Raw genomic sequence first — 17,138 nt, forward strand, 5'->3', positions numbered from 1 at the left:
GGGGGGGGGGATGCGTAAGCAGATGGAGGAGGACAGCACAGAGGGGGGAAAAAAGGAGTCTTTCTTGCTCCGAAGCACGCCCCCTCTGACCCTCTCTGTCTGGCCTCGAGGAACGTAGATCGGACCAAAACTCCCTGCCCCTCCCTCGCCTGCTCACCGTATCGATCCACTTCTCGCCTGCCTTTTCGGGATGCTTTTTGGCATCAATGCCAGCCTCTTGCAGCCTCTTGAGGAAGACGGGATCGCTGAGTCCGATCTCTGCTCCCGTGCCACTTCTATATGGCGCGTAATTGCTGAGCGCAACATCGTCATGTCTCCAAGCCAACTGATCCGTGTCGAGCGTCATGATGCAAGCATCGTAATTCGATTCGTGAGCGCGTTGCAGCAGGGAATGAGTGAGCTCTGGATCGTGAGGTAGGTAGAGCTGATAGTATTTCAAGCCTTCTGGATGTTGAGCGCCTAGCGAGCGCGAGTGACCCAGAGAGGCACCGTCCGCGTTGTGCAGCGCACAGTCTTCGATGGGTTGAGAGCCGGCTGTGGAGAGAGAATAGGCTAGACCCAATTCGCCTGCTACTTTGGCTACAGGTAATTCGCCTAGAGGGTGATAGATCTGGCATGAGCAGTCACGTAAGCAAGACGAAATGAAAGATCGTGCAGACGATCAGCGTAATCACCACCGCGGGGGTGGGGGCGGGGGGAACAGCATCTGGACGAAACTTGCACACCTTGTTCAGTCCGATCGGACTCAAGCCGATGGGAGCGCTGAGTGTCTTTCCAAACAGCTTTACCGTGGTGTCGCGATGAGTGGTATCGACGAGCATTCTAGGTATGATTTTCCACCTATCGAATGCCTCTCTATTAGCATCGTGCGTCTTATCCACACCGGCATTCGAATGGGCGTAGGACCAGCCTCCTGCTGAAAGTCTCTCTTTGGCTAGACTTTCAAGATGGAGAGGATGCGTGTTGAAGGGTGGCAAGTGACCCTTTTGGGAAGGAAGGAGAAAACACTCTTTCTGGTAGAGCGCCCAGTGAGGTGTACGACGTGCAGGTAGATTGCTTGCGTCCATCTTGATTGGGGATTTGGACGTGTGACGTGTGACGATCCAAGGCGCGTGCGAGCAAGCAAGACGAGGGGGGGGGGGGGGGGGGGGGGGGGGGGGGGTAGTGGTGAGGGTGAGGGGGCAGGGGGGGGGGGGGGGGGGGGGGGGGGGGGGGGGGGGGGGGGGATGTGAGGATGACGGAAGCTGACGAAGGTGCGCGGCGCGCTTCTTTAATCATGCTAGCCCAGTCACAGTCTCCTCCCAACTGCGTCGCTACACTCTTGCACGCTTCCAATCCAGAGACGAGTCTGTGATTGATCTTGCAGAGCTTCATGGGCGCCCTTGCGTCTCCCTTCCTTACCCCACACATTCGATCGTGATTCGCATTCTGGCGCGCGCGCCGAGACAAGTTCAGGGTTTCCTTTGCTGCTGCATGGTGCGGTAGGTACCGCGGTAAGCTGGCTCTCGGTTGCGCCGGCAAACGGCCTGGCGTACGCGCGCGCGTGCGGAGGTGGAGCGGCATAATGTCAAGCGAGCCTGCAGCCTGGCTGGATAGGCGACCTTGGTTCGCGCTCCAACGGTTCGTATAGCGTGGGGGGCAAATGCAGTAGTGTGGTTAGCAGCTAGCAGCCACGAGTACCTTGCACTCCTCATCGTGACCCCTCGACAAGGTTGACAGTCTCTCCAAATTAAATTGTTCAGTCGTGTGTGAAAGTGGAGAGAGGGCCAAAAAGGGCGGGACATGGGAGGCATCTATTGCGGGGAACGGTGAGTGTAGGCGCATTCGTCGATTCGCGAGTTTTGGAAGTGGCAGACGTGGGCAGCACAATCATCTGCAAGACGGATCAAGCATGACGAATCAACCACTCCGACGTCTTTTCCTCTTGATCGAATGCTAGATGATGTCCCGCATCGTCGATGACCTCGAACCCGAACGTCTTTTCTCCAAATTCTCTTGTCAATTCCCGTTCCAGGATGGTCGAATCGACCAATTGATCTTCTTTTCCAATCAACACGTCCAATGTCGCGCTACCTTCTTTGAGCGCATTCTTGAACGCTTCAGGATCTTGCATCCTCGTAGCCCAAGCTGTTCTAGCCTCGGGCAAACAAAAGCTCAAGTTGCCCACCAATCTCGATTTCTCGCTCCATTGCAGAGATTTGCCTCGAATGGAAAAGATATCGATCAGCTTTAGAGCGGTCTGATGATGCAAAGAGACGGAATCTTGTACGAGAAGACCGGGAAAGAGAGAACCGAGATAGGCGGGAATGACGGCGCGTTGAATCGATCCTACCCACGGCAATGGGGCCAGCCAGATGACCTTTTTCAAAAGACTCGGGAAATGAAGAGCTACGTCGATCGAGACCGATGCTGGGGTTGAGAGAAGAGTGCATATTGAGCCGGGCAGAATGCATGACTAGCGCGCTGGCACATATCGCTCTCACCACCCAAGCTCCACCCAACAAAAGTGTGCTCCTTGACTCCAAAAGCCTCCAACACAGCTTTGTGATCCTGCGCAATGGTCTGCGAATCGATTGCACCTTGCGCAGGCGTGGCATCGCTATCGGAAGCGGAAAGAGCTAGCTCAGAGGTCCGTCCGTGTCCTCTTAGATCGTACGTGATCTATGCCAGGCGAGAGTGACAAGCATCACGACTCGGTCCAAGGATCGGGAAGAGAAGGTGCGCGGACGACTTACCACGTTGACGAGCTGCAACAGCTTGGAATCATGGAGAAGCAGCGGATCGAAGATGTCGGAGCTTTGACAAGAGTGAGAGGGGAGAGTGGTGTGTGCGAGTGGGTGAGTGGGTGAGTGTAGGTGGTGAGTACGATCTGCGCACGACATAAGCTACACCTGCAACAGTCTCGCTAAAAGAACGCGCAAATGGACGCATACATGCGCCTTGCAACAAAAGTGCCCACCAGATGCGCACCTTACAGTCCATCCGTGGACCAGCACCAACGTTTTTGCGCTCGCCAAAGAGCTTTTGTAGTGCCATGCGGCCACTTTTGTGCCGTCGGCAGAGGTGACCGTCTTGTAGTCTGAAGCAGCCAAGGAAGACGACATTTTCCCGCCAAAGAAAGGTGCGCGCGCGCGCGTGTTGGATGATGTTCTGGCTCGTAGCAGGATACCGAATGGATGCTTTGGAGGGGGCGATGGTCAGAGACGCACGCCTGAGTGTGCAGGTGGAGTTGCTGACGAGGGAAGCTGCTCGGGACTGGTGAAAGTGAAGCAGGAAAGAGCGGTGAACGATGAGAAGGATTCGTGATTGCTCGAGCGAGGGACACGCACGTGGCAGGAGGTAGGCTCGCGCACGAAGTGATCGCGTGCACTCAATGAGACTCAGACTGATGTGTACGGTCGAGTTGGGAGAGTGAGTCAAGAGTTAAGAGTGCATGGCACGCAGGCATATGCATGCATGCATGCATGCATGCATGCATTTGTGTGGCTTGATGATAATTTGCCGACTTCTAATGCCGCGCACGGATCAGCTTCATTCAAGATTGTGATTCGTCGATCGAGGCGCATGCGTGCGTGCGTGGCTGTCTGCTGCTCTCACTCCACCCCACCAACTCAATACATAGCACCCTCACGACTGCGTCACTCAGACTACGATCGATTGGCTGGTAGCGCGGCGTCGTCGATCGTTTTCCATTCGCTTTAGTCTGTTGTAGCCATGGCGTCGAGCGCTCCACCGCCTAGCGCTCCTCATACCGACTCAACCCTGCACCGGCCACACCCTCCAAGCAGTCAGGATCTCTCGCGCTGGTTATCTCGTCATCATGCCCTGCTATCGCTCGAAGCTTCTGCCTCGGCCACACCCTCATCTAGCAACACTCGCACTTCATCTGCGCATCTCGTATCCCACCATCACCACCTAGCCTCGACAGGTCACGCCTTGCTCCATCTCACACCTCTTCATCCCACCGTCGGTCCGGGCGGAAAGACGCTAATCAGGTTCATCAAGAGCAGCGCGTGGCACGTGGATGCTGACTTGGGCACTGCGCATGCATTCAGAAATGGGGATGCTTGCTGCGTCATGCCTACATCGACTGGTTCGCAGGGGGCCAAAGGAAAGAGGAGGGAAGAGGAGGCAAAGGGTGCAGTGGATGCGGTCGTGTTCAGAGTGCAGAGAGAGAGCATCACTTTGGCTATTGGACGTGCAGCAGAGGGTAAAGCGGATGAGATCTTGCCCGGCAGCGCGACGTTTGACCTCCTCAAGGTACAAGATGCCAGGGTTACAAAGAGGTGCGTCTCATGTGGCTATGGGCCGGTCTCGTCAAGCTGAACAGAACACGTGGGTCGCTCGGCTACAGGATGCAACGAACGCTGGAAAGCCTTGCCGATCAGCTGGGCGTACCTGTGCTCAGCTCAACAAGCCAAGCAAATGCAGCATCAGCTAGTCGGGATGGTGCGAGCTTTGCGCGCGCCAAAAGACAAGCGGACCCTCGCTCTCGCTCTCCCTCTGAGCTGAACCCCATCACTGCAGATCAGAGCGGCAAGCAGGCGTATTCATCTGACGACTCGGACGAGGAAACTGAGAGTACTCCCACGCAAAGTAAAGATAGCAGCGAGAAGCAGGGGCAGGACAACGTCAGCGCCGAGATAGCTGCGGCAAAAGGGACCACTACGGAAAGTCGCGCGTCTACATCACAGCACCTATCGAGAAGCGCGACCGACGCTGCGAGCAATCACACGGCGCCAGACGAGCAGCCTGTGCGCGAAGTCCGCTCAACAGCATCGCCTCTCATCAACGCCTTGCTCGGTCTTGAACAGCCAAGCTTCATGCCTATGGAGCAATACGAGAAGGAAAGACCGCTCGGGAAACACTTGTACGATCAGGGCCTGAACGAGTCTCAAAGGGCTGCTTTGGACTTTTGTCTGAGGGCAAAAGAGGTGGCATTGGTGCACGGTCCTCCTGGCGAGTAAGAATGATTCAGCTCCTAGACGATGTCGCGCGGAGCCATGTTTGGGATTCGCCCCACGATCCGCGCCTGCCATACCAGACTGACGTGTCCTGCGGCTCTTCCACAGGCACTGGCAAGACACGGATGCTCACTGAGCTGATTCTTCAGTTGGCGCTAGCACCCACTGCTCTTCGCGCAGAGGCTGGGTCTGACGCCAGGAACAAGAAGAGAGTTCTCGTGTGTGCGGCTTCCAATTTGGCCACTGACAATGTACTTTCAAGAGTGGTTCAGCTAGGCCACAAGGAGCTGAAAGCGCAAGGACTTGGCGTGACTAGAGTCGGGCGTGAGTGTCGAGCCGTATGTGTTAAGCTGATGAATTGGTGTGCAGGTTCTCTGCTCATGCGTCACGCTTCTCACTCAGATCCTGCTCGATTACTACCTCACCTCGAGGCATTTTCTCTGGACGATCAAGCAGAATCTTCGGAAGCAGGTCAATTGCTACGAGATGTAAAAGCAGAGCTGTCCAGTACGCTTTCCGCGCTGCATCCATCCACAGATGCAACGACTTCTGCAGCGGGAAACAAGTCCACCTCTCGCAAGGGTCAAGCATCGAGCAAGTTCAAAGGTCTTAAAGGCTCGGCGAGAAAAGAAGCTTATGAAGTCATGAAGGAGTTGAGGAGGGAGCAGAAAAAGAGGGAACGAGGATTGTACGAAGATGTGCTAAGGGAGGCGGCAATCGTTTTCGCTACTTGTCACACCGCCGGGGCTGCTTCGCTAAAGGAACAAGTCTTCGACGTGCTCGTGGTAGACGAAGCTTGTCAAGCGTGAGTGAGGCGATGGCCTTGCGAGTAATCGCAGGCTTGTCAGAGTGGACGTAGATTGACACTTCGATGCGTCTCAGTCTGGAAGCTCAGATATGGATCCCCATACTGTCTCGTCTAAAGCCAAGTGGTAAACTCATACTCGCCGGCGACCACTTACAATTGCCTCCCACTGTGCTCGGATACAAGCCACCGCCACGCGCCGCGAAGAGGAAAGGCAAGCGGGCAAAGGACGTCAAGGCTTCCGAAAATCAGAGCGGAGCTGATGAAGCTCCGGTGCTGGAGCAAGACGGTGTCGGTCAAACGGGGCCCGACACGAGCTTGCAGCTCGCTAACGATCCTGAATCCGATGAGGAATCGGACACCGAGCTCGCTTTCCAGACGTCTTGCCTGAGCCCGGAGGCGCGAACGGCAGCGCGGAATACATTAGCGGAGAGAAAGGATACGAACGCGGCATCGAGCAGGGAGCGCAGTGGGGAAGGGACGAGCAAGTCCGAGCCGAAGAGGACACGTCTGAGAGTGCCGCGCAGCCTCGAGACGACCATGTTCTCTCGCTTGCTCGGCATGTATGGTAGCGGTATGCGCGCGCTACTTGATGAGCAGGTGAGAATCCGACAACGTCTTGAAATGCTCTGTGGCGGCGGGCTGCTAAGTGTCCCACACGCAGGCTCATCAAACCTTTCTCCCATCTACACAGTATCGCTTCTCCAAGACTCTGCAGAGCTTCCCGAACAGCGCCTTGTACGAAGACGCACTGCGCGCCGCACCTGCCAATGCGCAAACTACCCTGCTCGACCTGGATGGCTACGGACATGTAGAAGGCGAAGAGGAGCTCTTGGAAGAAGATGTCAAGGAGGAACTGTGGGCTGCTAGCGTCGTGTTCTACGACACCGCAGGAGGTGAGGCTCTTTCCATGGCTTGAAGAGCGCCCGGATGACTGACGCTCAAAGCTTGCTCGTGCTTTTGTCTGACTCGTAGCCGAGATGTACGAGACATCTGGCTCGTCAGAGGAGAGCAAAGACGACTCGAGCTCGACGAGCGAATCCAAGTCCAATGCAAATGAAATCGGACCCGTCTTGAATCACATCAAGCTGCTTTTGAAGCACGGCTTGGCAGCGGAGCAGATCACGGTCTTGTCGCCTTATTCGGCTCAGGTGGCATTGATCGGCGAAGCGATTCGTCAAGAAGCCGCCAATGCTAGCAGCATCTCCACTTCCAGCAGGAGCAAATCAGCGGCGGCTGGGGGAATGGGCGAAAGATCGAACGTGGCATGCACGCGCACAGACCTCAAGAGGGTGGACGTGGGAACGATCGATTCGCAACAAGGAAGAGAAAATGAAGTGGTGATCATTTCGTTGGTGAGGAGCAACGAAAAGAGAGAGGTTGGCTTTTTGAAGGAAAAAAGGAGGTTGAATGTGGCCATGACTAGAGCTAAAAGACAGTTGGTCGTGGTGGCGGACTCGGACACTGTGGCTAAAGCGGGCGATGCGTACCTTGCTAGATGGATGGAGTGGCTAGAAGAGAATGCCAGAGTCGAAGTGGTCGGTTCGTAATGCATGACTTTTCGAAATGCTGCTTTGGATACTGTCAACTTGAGCGAATCACGCTTCGGGGGCACCTTTGCATGCACGGAATAGTACCAGTCGCAGCGCTCGTTTCCGTGCTTGCGCAAGGAGTACTTGTGCGGGACTGCTTCGTAAGGTCTTGAACTTGAGCAAAAAGGACATGATGAGCTCACGCTTGATCCTAAGCCCCCTCACTGCGGGCGACAAGAGCGATGACAATGGGAGGGTAATTTCTTCACCTATGGTAGCTGCAAGCATGTTTTTTTCCTGACCCTCAAGACTCTCACTCTCTCCCTCACTGCTGCATGCTGCTGCCTGTGCAACAAAATTGAGAGTCCGCGGAAGTCCGCCGTACCCCGCAAACGCGTTTCGGCTAGCTATGCATAGCCTATATAGCTGCTGCCTGCCTATACAGTAGAGTATAGGTGCGGTCCCCAGCTGCTGCTGCTGCACGGAAGCAGATTTCGGTGTTCTGTTGCTCTCCATCGTCGTGGCTGCACGAATCACCGGGCGTCGCGCACAGCAGCGCACTCGTGACTGTTACGTAGAAGGAGGCGCAAGCAATTAAGCAAGCACGCGGCTGCATGGCCCGCCCCGCGGCGGGTAGTGGGATCGAACGAGTTCTTGGAATCGACATACAGTATATTCACGATTCACGATTCGTGCACGCACACCTTGGAATTGCTTCCGAGTCACAGTGGGTGAGTGGGCCTCGGATGTGTACCTGCGTTCCTTCTCACACCCAAAGCGTATGTGCATGCGCTATACTTGTTCGTGAGCAGCTGACCCATTGACCCGCTACCCATACTCACGACTGCGCGTCCAGTCCATCCCGATACAAAGGCGCGCCCTCCCCCTCCAATTCCAAGTCAGTAGGGTCAAGACAGCACGCAATGGGCTCAAAGATCGTCCTTGCACCTTGACCTTGCCCCGGAGAGATCGACATTTGCCACAGGCCGGCAGCGCGAGGCTGTAAGGTGGGCGTTGAGGACATCATTGACAACGGATTTCAGCAGCAATCCAGACTTCTTCCTCCAATCGCCTGACGTTGCTGGAAGATCATGGCGAAGGTGGTCGCGTTCGCAGATAGGTGCGAGATTATGTGAGTGCTGGTGATGCGGGCGAACAGAAGTGCTGGCGAAACTGGCTAGCGATGTACGCGTTCGAATGCTGGAGTTGAATGCTCCTTTGCACCACTTGCAGCCCGCCATTGGTGTTCGCACAAGCCTCCTCGCCAATCACGATCGCGGGTAGATCGCTGCCTTCGCCCTCTCTGGCCTCCTTTGGCGTCAATGTGTCCACTGCATCCATTCCGCAGCTTCGAGGATTGAGAAGACCCAGATTGTTTGGCAGCGCCTCCGAGCCCGGTCCCTCATCTGCTGTCGATTCCTCATCCACCAGCACCACCGCACCAAAGGAAAATTTGGCCTCCTTCTCCAGCGGGGCTTCCCAGGCCGAAAGTGCCGCTGAGGATGAACACTCGAGGAAAGGCCTCAAGGCACTGTTTCGCCGGTCCTTGAGTGGCTCAAGAGTCGCTTCGACGCAGTACAAGCCGAGCATCCAGGATCAGCCTTCTTATCTGCCGTCGGCTCTTGTCGCCGAGTCATCCGTGGGCAAGAAGCAGCCTGCTTCGGCGTGCAACTCCAACGCGGTCGCTTCAAAAGCGGCCGTTGCCGAACTTCATGAACCAGACTTGGCCACGGAAACGCCTGCATCAACCTCCTATTCGGCATCGAGGCCGACGAATGGAGATGGCCGTGTTCCGATAACAGAGCTTGGGCAGACAGCCTCGAGCCAAGGGACTGGCGGAACAGAGGCGATCGAGGAGGATGGACCGCAAGCGGAATTTGCTGCGCTGATGCTGCAACCCGAACACAGCCATCCTGAGCCCGTTGCGCCATCAGAGAGCTTCGCTAGCTACATCCTCGATCCGACTTTGGACGTGCCGGATCCTGTTGCGGGCCCTCTAGCACACATTTCACCCAGCGGCAGTCTGGCGCTGAGACCCAAGCCTGTGATGAAGCCTCTTGCTTTTGGCCCGGGCGCCGAGGATGGTCAGGGTACCGAAGCTTCTGAGCATGTGGGCCAGTCTCGAAGCACTGTTGGCGAAGAATTCTTGATCGGCAAAGGTGAATCTCTTGTCAAGACGCCTTCGCTGCCGGGTAGTCTGCAGGCTCCGAAGCGCCTGCGCTGTCCTCCGATGCGAAGTGCCGTCAGGGGCGACGAGTCCGTCAGTGGGGCATGTGTATGCGCCGACTGCGATGTGATTATGCTAGCGGCATTGCAGACCGGTAAGTCGCCTCTTTCTTCGCGCCTTGTGTCGTTCTTCTTGAGCTCAACTCCTTTCGTGATGCTCAGATTATCACGCGCCCTGGTCACGTAGCGCTCGTCGCAAGTATCTGGCAGACCGAGCGCAGCGGAAATTGATCCTGAAGCAGAAGCTCAGTGCCAGACAGTTGAATTTCTCCGACACCGCACGTCCTCCACCCAGCGGCAGCACGAGCGTATCCCCGAGCATATACAGCGTGCGCTTGCCTAGCCCTCCACCTTCGGAGACGTCTGGCGAGCCTGCAGAGGTTCTCACGGAAAACGCAAAGGGTGTCGCAGATGTGGTCAGTACTGGGCAGATTGGACCCGCGTTGGGTCTCAAGATTGGACTGCAGGCAGACGAGGTGGATCAAAAGCTTGGTGGGTCTGCTGTCAGACCGAAGCCAGATCATTCCAATGATGCTCATCGGGGTCTCGAGAGTGAAGCACCGGATCTGCCCCCCGTCACGGTGCTAGCGACCGCAGAAGATTGGAAGGCGGTACTCTTGTCTGGCGATGATGAGGATGAAGCACCTGAGAGCACGCCCATGGACGCAGATCTGAAGGCCGAGATAGCCCACGAAGCAAGTTTGAAAGCGCTCATCGACGGGACCACCACATTGGCAAGAGCAACATCGCTTGGCCACTCAAAGTCGGCTTCAGACTCTGCTCCTGTGATCTCTCGCTCGAAAGACGTACGGGATCCAGTAGCCGCCAGAGAGTACTCCGCCACGCCACCTCCTCGAAAGCCTAGTCCGATGGGCGCAAGGGCCATGCTGAGACAGCTCGAACTGGCCGAACTGCAAGAATCTCGAGCCGCGGAAGAACGAGATCGCAGAAAACGACTCAGCTTGGATAGCGCGGCCCCTCCCCCGAAAGTACCGATGGGCGCAGTCATCGACGCTCCCATACGACCGTGAGTTCCCATCTTTGTCTGCCTGTATGGAGCCGGCTCGACTCACCTCAAATTTACCTCTTGGCGCACTTCGCAGATGGACCCCACCAGTGAGAATCGGCTCGCCAGAGGCGAGACGCCTTGCGGAAGCTCGGCAGATCGACAGAGCTGGCTCGCCAGGGACTAGCACCTTTTCCAGCATGGCAAGAGCAATCACGCCCGATGCCCTCCGATCAGGCACCCCACCTGTGCGCGCTCCTTCACCGGGCCGTTTCCCCACGGGCCCAAACTTGATGCGATCGCCTTCACCTCTCAGTTCAGGCTTGCCCGGCCGAGCTCCGTCACCAGGGGCGCGTGTAGCAATCGAATTGACCCAGCCTACACCTTCTGCGACGGGCAACGCATCTCCTTCCTGGCCCTCCTCCATCCTCGCCCATCCCCCGCCGGCCAGATCTCCATCACCTAGAAATTCCGCCCTGCACGCCATGATGTCTGCTAACGTCCCGCCAACGCCGACCTCTAGCTCCCACGTCCTCGACAGCATCACCGAGTCCGATGCTGATGCTGACTGGGTAGACGAGATCTCTGCTAATGCACCCCAAGTTTCAAAGTCTGTGATTGAGTCTCAAGCTCGCAAGGCATATCTGTGCCCAGCAGTCGAGATCCAGCAGCCATCACATCACGCACGCGGTCTGTCATCCACCGCATCTGTTCAGCAGGCCTCCTCGGCCATCAACAACCATGTTTCTCCCGCACTTGAGCTCTCGGAAGCGGATCTAGCTGCTGCCGATCGTTTGCCCGAGCAGATGTTGAAAAGCGATGGTCTCCTGCGAAGGAACGGTGCTCCACCGGCGTATCCAAGACGTGCCAACAGCGGCGGTATCCAGACGTCCACGGGAAGTTTGGGTCGACCGCCTTCACGAGGAAATGATGCTGCAGACGCAAAGCGGCCAACGAGCCCTACCAGTCCGAGATCGCGCTCTGCAGCTCCATCGCACCGTCGCGCAAGCTCCTTCTTATCGGTCATTGCAGGCACATCGAATTCTCTGGGAGCTGGAGGACCCGTGCCCGTTGGCCTTGCTGGCTCGAGCAGCGTATCACGTCAGGCGTCGTCTTCTCCCTCCAGGCCCGGAATGAGCCCTTCTGAGTCGAATGGCAGCTTCAACAGTCGGGCTAGTGGAGCACCTTCGGACGCCTCAGATACCTACTTTCCAGTGACAAGCTCCACGTCTGCTTCGTCGACCAGGAACGGCCGATCGAGACCGCAGACGGCAGACTCTACACGCGCAACTCAACAAAGAGTTGGAGGAGATTTGACCGTCGAGACGAAGCGAAACTCTCTATCGAATAGCCCAAATCGAGCTGGCAATGCCGCCTCTGCTACGGATCGCAAGCGGGACAGCCTGTTCGGCGGTCTCAAAGCCAAGTTCAGAAGCGGGGACTGAAGGTGTCTTGATTCGGATCAATCGTTTGGCAGTTTGTACCCGAGTCTGTAGCCTCTTGGAGAGCCTTCTATTCGACGCGTCGCACGAGCCAATTGTGGGGCTTTACACACCAAGAATTCAACCAGAAAAAATGCGGCTGTCAGAGAATCTTCGCAACGACACTAGCCGCAACAACCGCGCCGAATCTTCTGGAAAGCTCACGCGTCAAGGTGCTTGGCTTGCAATTCTTGCGACACTTGCTTCTGCGCGCTCTCGAATGGGTGTGGCGGACGGGACGCGAATTGAAGCCGCGCTCAACGGAAAGAGATCCGCGCTCGGGCCATGGCGTAGGCCTGAGCCCTCGTCTCGCGCCTTGAAAAGTGCGCCTATCATGCCGTAAACGTGTTGGGCGCAATGACGCCCATGCCATAATTCTCGACCGTCGAAATTTCATCTCGTCTCGTCCACGTCGAGAGACTGGGCTGACGACGCGCGTGACACTTTCGAGCTGTCTATCACAGACCACGTTCGCAATTATTGCTCTCGTGCGCGCGTCCGGGCCATCCGATTGTCCACCTCGATCACGTCTCTGTCTCAGGCATGCTCGGCGAGAAGAACGGCCCGGCTCCACGTTGCCAATCTACTGGGCTGAAGCATATAGCAGGCAAGCACCGGCAGAACCCCCACCGAATCCTTGTGGCGAGCCGCTGGGTCGAATTCGGTGGCGTTGGCAGACTGACACGTCTGTCGTTCCTCTGACCAGCGAGATTCTCGTGCAACCATGCTCGAAGTCTTAACCCTTTGGCGCACGTTTGAACCTTGCTCTGCTACCGCCTCCTCTATGGACGGGTCGACGAACCTCGATAGGCAGCTTGTGCCAAGCGTCTCTTCCTCATCTGGGACTGTGCTTGATCACTTGCATCAGCGACGTGCCGAGCGACGTCTTGCCGCGAGTGAGCACCTCATCAGTTCAGCCCACAATTCTGTTCAATATCTTGCGCTTTGAGGGAACGTGCTACCTGTCATTAAGCGCTCCATACCTGCGCTTGAAATGCTGCTCACCGCCTCGTTGAGATCCTCTCGCTTTCGCAGATCACATAAATGTCTGCCTTTGATCATCTGAGCACCATACCCAATGGTCTTCAAGAACGAGCCCTGACAGGACGCACCCTTTCCGTATTTCTGCTCAACCACCGACCGCACGCCCCTCACTTTGCGTCGCCGTCTCTTTCATTCAGTCTTGCGCGAGCGGCCGAAACGGATCGCAACATAGCAACATTGTGCATTTCAACGTATGGCAGGGAAGATGAGACGCTTCGCAGCCTTGTCTACCACACTCGTCGCGCTTTTGTGTCTGAGTTGCACGACAACTTCTGCCACCGCAATGGCGATCTTTCACGGAGTAGCAGCGCAAGATACGCTGTATCTAGGTCGTCCAAGCTTTCCGATCATCAGCCGCGTTAGAGGTCTCTTTAAGTCGAAACCCTCGCTACAGTACAACAAGCTCGACACCTTGCCACGCATGCATCGCATGTCGGACTCGTTCAGACTAGAGGACTCGCACCACGCGCAGGCGAAGGCAGCGAGCGAGAGGTCGGCTAAGGTGAAGAAGAAATTCACCATCTGGCGTGGGCAATTCACTCGCAAAAGCGCAGCTGGTGCAGTGAGCGGTCTGTTCGGTACGGTCAGCGCTGCCAACGCGGTTGGAGCATTGTGGGAGAAGCTCAGTAAGTGCTGATCATCGCCTCGCTGCTCGCGCCTGCACGTACTCTTTTCTGACTCTGCCACCGTCATGCCGTACCGTAAAAGTAGCTGAGCCCACGCAGATGTCTGGTCAGCGCGACAGAAAATCATCCATCCCTAGCGAGAGACGATCTTTTGGTCCTGCAAGGCTCAAAGTCATCAATGCAAGCTCCAAAGCTCTACGACCTAGAGCGCTAGAGACTGGAGAAGTGCTCAGCGTGAGTCGGACTGCAAGCTGCTGCGCATGTGCTAGGTACCCGTCATGAACAAAGTGTGAAGCCCCCCATTTTCCGCGCCCCAAACTCCCATTCTGTCCCCACAGTTCCTCGACGATTGTGAGTAGCGCGAGCGAACGGCAGCGACTCGACGTTGTCAAGCAATGAGCCAGCGCATCGATCTGAAATGACCTGCCCACGCCTGCGTCTCTGTACCGCCCATTCGTCCGGCGCGCCCCGTAGATGGAAAGATGACCGCAAGCACCGTCGCGTTGGTAGGTAGCTCAGGTGGACTGTACTACAGCGCCAACGAGCACGCTCGAGCAGTGCGCAACGCAGAGGCCCTCGAAGCAGCTCAGGCTCAGCGGGCTCGGACCCTCGCTCCTGCACGCACCAGCACCACCACACCTTCATTGAACTTGGCACCTGCAGCCATTCCTCAAGTCTCGCACTTTGCCTCGAGCCCTTGACGTGTCCCCCCGAACTGGAGCCCCCTTGCTACCCTTTCTTTCCCCCCATTGAAATCGTGAATTGCACTCGAGGCGAAACGCAACTTGATGCCTTGCTCACTCGGCCTATGCGCAAGCGACTCCCACGCACATTGTGATCCATTTGACGCACGTCCATGACGATCCTTGAAGTCCAAGACGAGGACAATAAAAGACCTACGTCTGTCTTTGGTTCCGCTAGAAGAAATCAGCTGTTGATGCGCATGTGTATGCTCTGCATTTGACATTGTGATTACGTTACGAGCGTGCGAGCGGGTGGGGGAGGGGGGGGGGGGGGGGGGGGGGGGGGGGGGGGGGGGGGGGGGTCTTAAAAGCGTGGCAAGATGCCAAAGCCTAGCAGCATATGTGCACGGCAGGAAAGCGCTTGTATCTGCATCCCATCAAGCACCCGCCAGAGCACTTTTCGTCCTCCTCTGCATCTCTTCCTCGTCCAGAGCGCCCGGAGGCAGGCTAGCTACAAGCCTATCCAGAGCTTCGCAAGGTACAGGTCTCAAGAGTTCCTTCGCTCTATGATCCGCCTCGTTCAAGATTCTCTCTGCTCTCTCCAATTGAGCCTTGCTCCAACTCTTCACATCTTGTTCCGCCGTGCCGCCGGATGCTGTCGCGTTGTTGATCGTAGAGCTGATGTTGGTGCTGCTGCTGCTGCTCTCGACAGTGGCTAGCAAATGAGAGACGGAGATGCTTCGAGTAGGATCTTGATCGGCATGCAGAGCTTTCAACCAATCGTGAGAAGCTTGAATCTCTTCTAGCTCCACTTTCCAACCCGCCAAAAAGGTCTTTAGCGCTCTAATACGCCTAGAAGCTTCGCTCGTAGCTGCTCGAGAGACTTGAGTGTGTTCGTGCATGTTCGAGAGGGAATGGATCAAGCTCGAAGTGACGCTTCGGAGATGTTGCATTTGATCCGCGATGCTGGGCCCTTCGGATGAGCCAGAGACGGGATGAGAAGCTTGAAGGTGAGCAGCGGAATCGGATGATTCGGGTTCGGAAAGATCTTCATCTAATTCTTCTTCCTCATCCTCTGAAATTCCCTTGAGCCTGTTGCGTCGGTTGAGAGGTGGGATCGATGAGGAGCTGGCACCGGCAGCATCAACTGCGCTGGAGGTGGAAGCGAGGAAGCCCAGTCTATCTTTTGTTTTGGAGAGATTCTCTATCTTCTCCCAATCCAGATCCGAGGCAAGAGCACCGGTAAGAACAAAATCGCCCTTGATGAGCTCCCTAGCCAACTCCCTTAGCTCCCTGGCCTGGCCTTCCCTCTCCACTGCACTTTCTCTTAGCTGCCTAACAACCGCCTCGGCAGATGATTCGATATTCGAGGCATCCTCTTTGTTGTTGCCTCCTGCTGCTGCTGACGATGCGTGGTTGGCGGTGGATGGAGATCTAGGTATGCCTCTTGAAGAACCAGCAAGAGAAGCATTACCGAGAGATTGCAAGAAACGGTCGTTGAAAGCGATGCATTCTTCGAGTGTCTGGCACGTAGAGTTGATCTGTTCCTCGTCGACAAAATGCAACTCGTCCGTCGCTGTAGTCTTGGAGCCTAATGAATCGGTCATGTTGCTTGTGATCTGACTCGCCCCTTGCCCTGCTGATGCACCTGCTGCTTCTTCGCCCAGTTCCGCACCCAACGACTCTCCAACGTCCAGCTCGCGCGATGCATCGTAGTCGCCGCCCAGCTCGTCTCCCAAGCTCGCTCCTTGTCCTGCCCCATCCGCCAGGCCTTGATGCAAATCCAAGTCGACATGCGAATCAAAATTGAGCTCATCGCCTAAAGAGTTGCCCATTCCGGCCTGATTCAGATCATTGAGCTCATCGCCCAACGAGCCTGCCACTCCATAATGCTCCGACAAATCGTCGGCCATGCTGCCTTGAAGAGCGAACAGGCACTGCGAGGCGTGAGATCGGGCTGATGCTCGATTTGCGCTTTGGACCGAGGATAGCAGAATCGCAGCGACCGACTTCCTTTGATTTTGTTGATGCTTTGGGTGTATGATGGGCGATATCTGGTGTACACCTGAGGGGAAAGCTCCGTGCGAAGAGAGCGGGCTGCTTGGCGGGTGGGGTTGCGGGCAAGCAGCGACGCCGACGAGATGAGGATGAAGAGGCCGCCGTTCGAGCGTGTTGCGCTCTTCGTCGAGCCCGAGTCCTCTGAGCAAGGCCAGTTGCCTGTAAGCGTCGGAGAAGGATGCACCCTGCTGAGCTGCCAACGAGACCCACTCTCTCACGTGCTGCAACAAAGTGTAGTCCTGAAGCCAAGGTACAAAGGATTTGACGCTGACTGCGCAAGGATTCGTGTCGAACCGCGAACAGGGTGGTGATGGAATGTGTGTGCGCGTGCGCACGCTTGTGGGTGATGGGGATGGCGAAGGCGAGGAGGATGAGTGGTAGGCACGAGGATTAAACTCAACTGCGAGCTATGCGATGTCACTTGACAGACAAGCATGAGCGACTCGCGACTGCAGATGTGAAGCGCTGTCACAAGTCACCGACCGACCGAGTGATGCTCGAATTGAAGCCAAGCCGTGCATGTGTGCTGCGTGAGAGGCGTCCGTGGAGCTGCTGCCTGCTGCCGCCTGCTGCTGCTGCTGCTGTGCCTAGATGGACACCGCCGGCGATAGGTGCATGATGGCGCGCTCGCACTCAGATCAGACTTTTGACTCGAGACTCACGACTTGCGCGACGTACCAACACCGCGGCCGGGATGATCGAGGGGTTCAGCA

At 56.5% G+C, this 17,138-nt stretch overlaps 7 protein-coding genes across 7 annotated transcripts; 3 read left to right on the forward strand and 4 right to left on the reverse strand.

The window, feature by feature from the left end:
* Nucleotides 1–154: 154 nt before the first annotated feature.
* IE81DRAFT_305140 (FMN-linked oxidoreductase) lies at nt 155–1,135 on the reverse strand (the record flags this gene model as incomplete). The annotated part of the gene is made up of 3 exons (XM_025512317.1): nt 726–1,135; nt 490–610; nt 155–444 (listed from the first exon to the last, which is right to left on the reverse strand). Coding segments are annotated over exons 1-3 (753 nt in total), but the record flags the coding sequence as incomplete, so codon positions are not given.
* Nucleotides 1,136–1,669: 534 nt separating this feature from the next.
* IE81DRAFT_325547 (alpha/beta-hydrolase) lies at nt 1,670–3,374 on the reverse strand. The gene is made up of 4 exons (XM_025514553.1): nt 2,971–3,374; nt 2,736–2,796; nt 2,484–2,661; nt 1,670–2,409 (listed from the first exon to the last, which is right to left on the reverse strand). The coding sequence occupies exons 1-4, from the start codon at nt 3,102–3,104 to the stop codon at nt 1,886–1,888; spliced, it is 897 nt and encodes a 298-aa protein (XP_025367594.1). The 5' UTR covers nt 3,105–3,374; the 3' UTR covers nt 1,670–1,885.
* Nucleotides 3,375–3,604: 230 nt separating this feature from the next.
* Nucleotides 3,605–7,337, forward strand: IE81DRAFT_368275 (hypothetical protein). The gene is made up of 7 exons (XM_025517134.1): nt 3,605–4,286; nt 4,355–4,959; nt 5,073–5,288; nt 5,367–5,769; nt 5,847–6,369; nt 6,464–6,665; nt 6,745–7,337. Exons 1-7 carry the CDS (start codon nt 3,715–3,717, stop codon nt 7,317–7,319), a joined length of 3,096 nt encoding a protein of 1,031 aa, XP_025367595.1. The 5' UTR covers nt 3,605–3,714; the 3' UTR covers nt 7,320–7,337.
* A 906-nt stretch (nt 7,338–8,243) lies between these two features.
* Nucleotides 8,244–12,048, forward strand: IE81DRAFT_220669 (hypothetical protein). Its single transcript, XM_025511040.1, has 4 exons — nt 8,244–8,433; nt 8,535–9,622; nt 9,690–10,554; nt 10,631–12,048. The coding sequence occupies exons 1-4, from the start codon at nt 8,393–8,395 to the stop codon at nt 11,976–11,978; spliced, it is 3,342 nt and encodes a 1,113-aa protein (XP_025367596.1). The 5' UTR covers nt 8,244–8,392; the 3' UTR covers nt 11,979–12,048.
* On the reverse strand, nt 12,049–12,575 carry IE81DRAFT_220670 (hypothetical protein). The gene has a single exon (XM_025511041.1). The coding sequence runs from the start codon at nt 12,409–12,411 to the stop codon at nt 12,118–12,120; it is 294 nt and encodes a 97-aa protein (XP_025367597.1). The 5' UTR covers nt 12,412–12,575; the 3' UTR covers nt 12,049–12,117.
* A 532-nt stretch (nt 12,576–13,107) lies between these two features.
* IE81DRAFT_220678 (hypothetical protein) lies at nt 13,108–14,222 on the forward strand. The gene is made up of 3 exons (XM_025511042.1): nt 13,108–13,684; nt 13,767–14,035; nt 14,159–14,222. The coding sequence occupies exons 1-2, from the start codon at nt 13,252–13,254 to the stop codon at nt 13,964–13,966; spliced, it is 633 nt and encodes a 210-aa protein (XP_025367598.1). The 5' UTR covers nt 13,108–13,251; the 3' UTR covers nt 13,967–14,035; nt 14,159–14,222.
* Nucleotides 14,223–14,720: 498 nt separating this feature from the next.
* Nucleotides 14,721–16,394, reverse strand: IE81DRAFT_220756 (hypothetical protein). Its single transcript, XM_025511043.1, has one exon. It carries the CDS (start codon nt 16,278–16,280, stop codon nt 14,805–14,807), a length of 1,476 nt encoding a protein of 491 aa, XP_025367599.1. The 5' UTR covers nt 16,281–16,394; the 3' UTR covers nt 14,721–14,804.
* Nucleotides 16,395–17,138: the final 744 nt, after the last annotated feature.

Source organism: Ceraceosorus guamensis, assembly GCF_003144195.1.
Source record: "Ceraceosorus guamensis strain MCA 4658 unplaced genomic scaffold IE81scaffold_67, whole genome shotgun sequence".
NCBI classification, from domain to species: Eukaryota; Fungi; Basidiomycota; class Exobasidiomycetes; order Ceraceosorales; family Ceraceosoraceae; genus Ceraceosorus; species Ceraceosorus guamensis.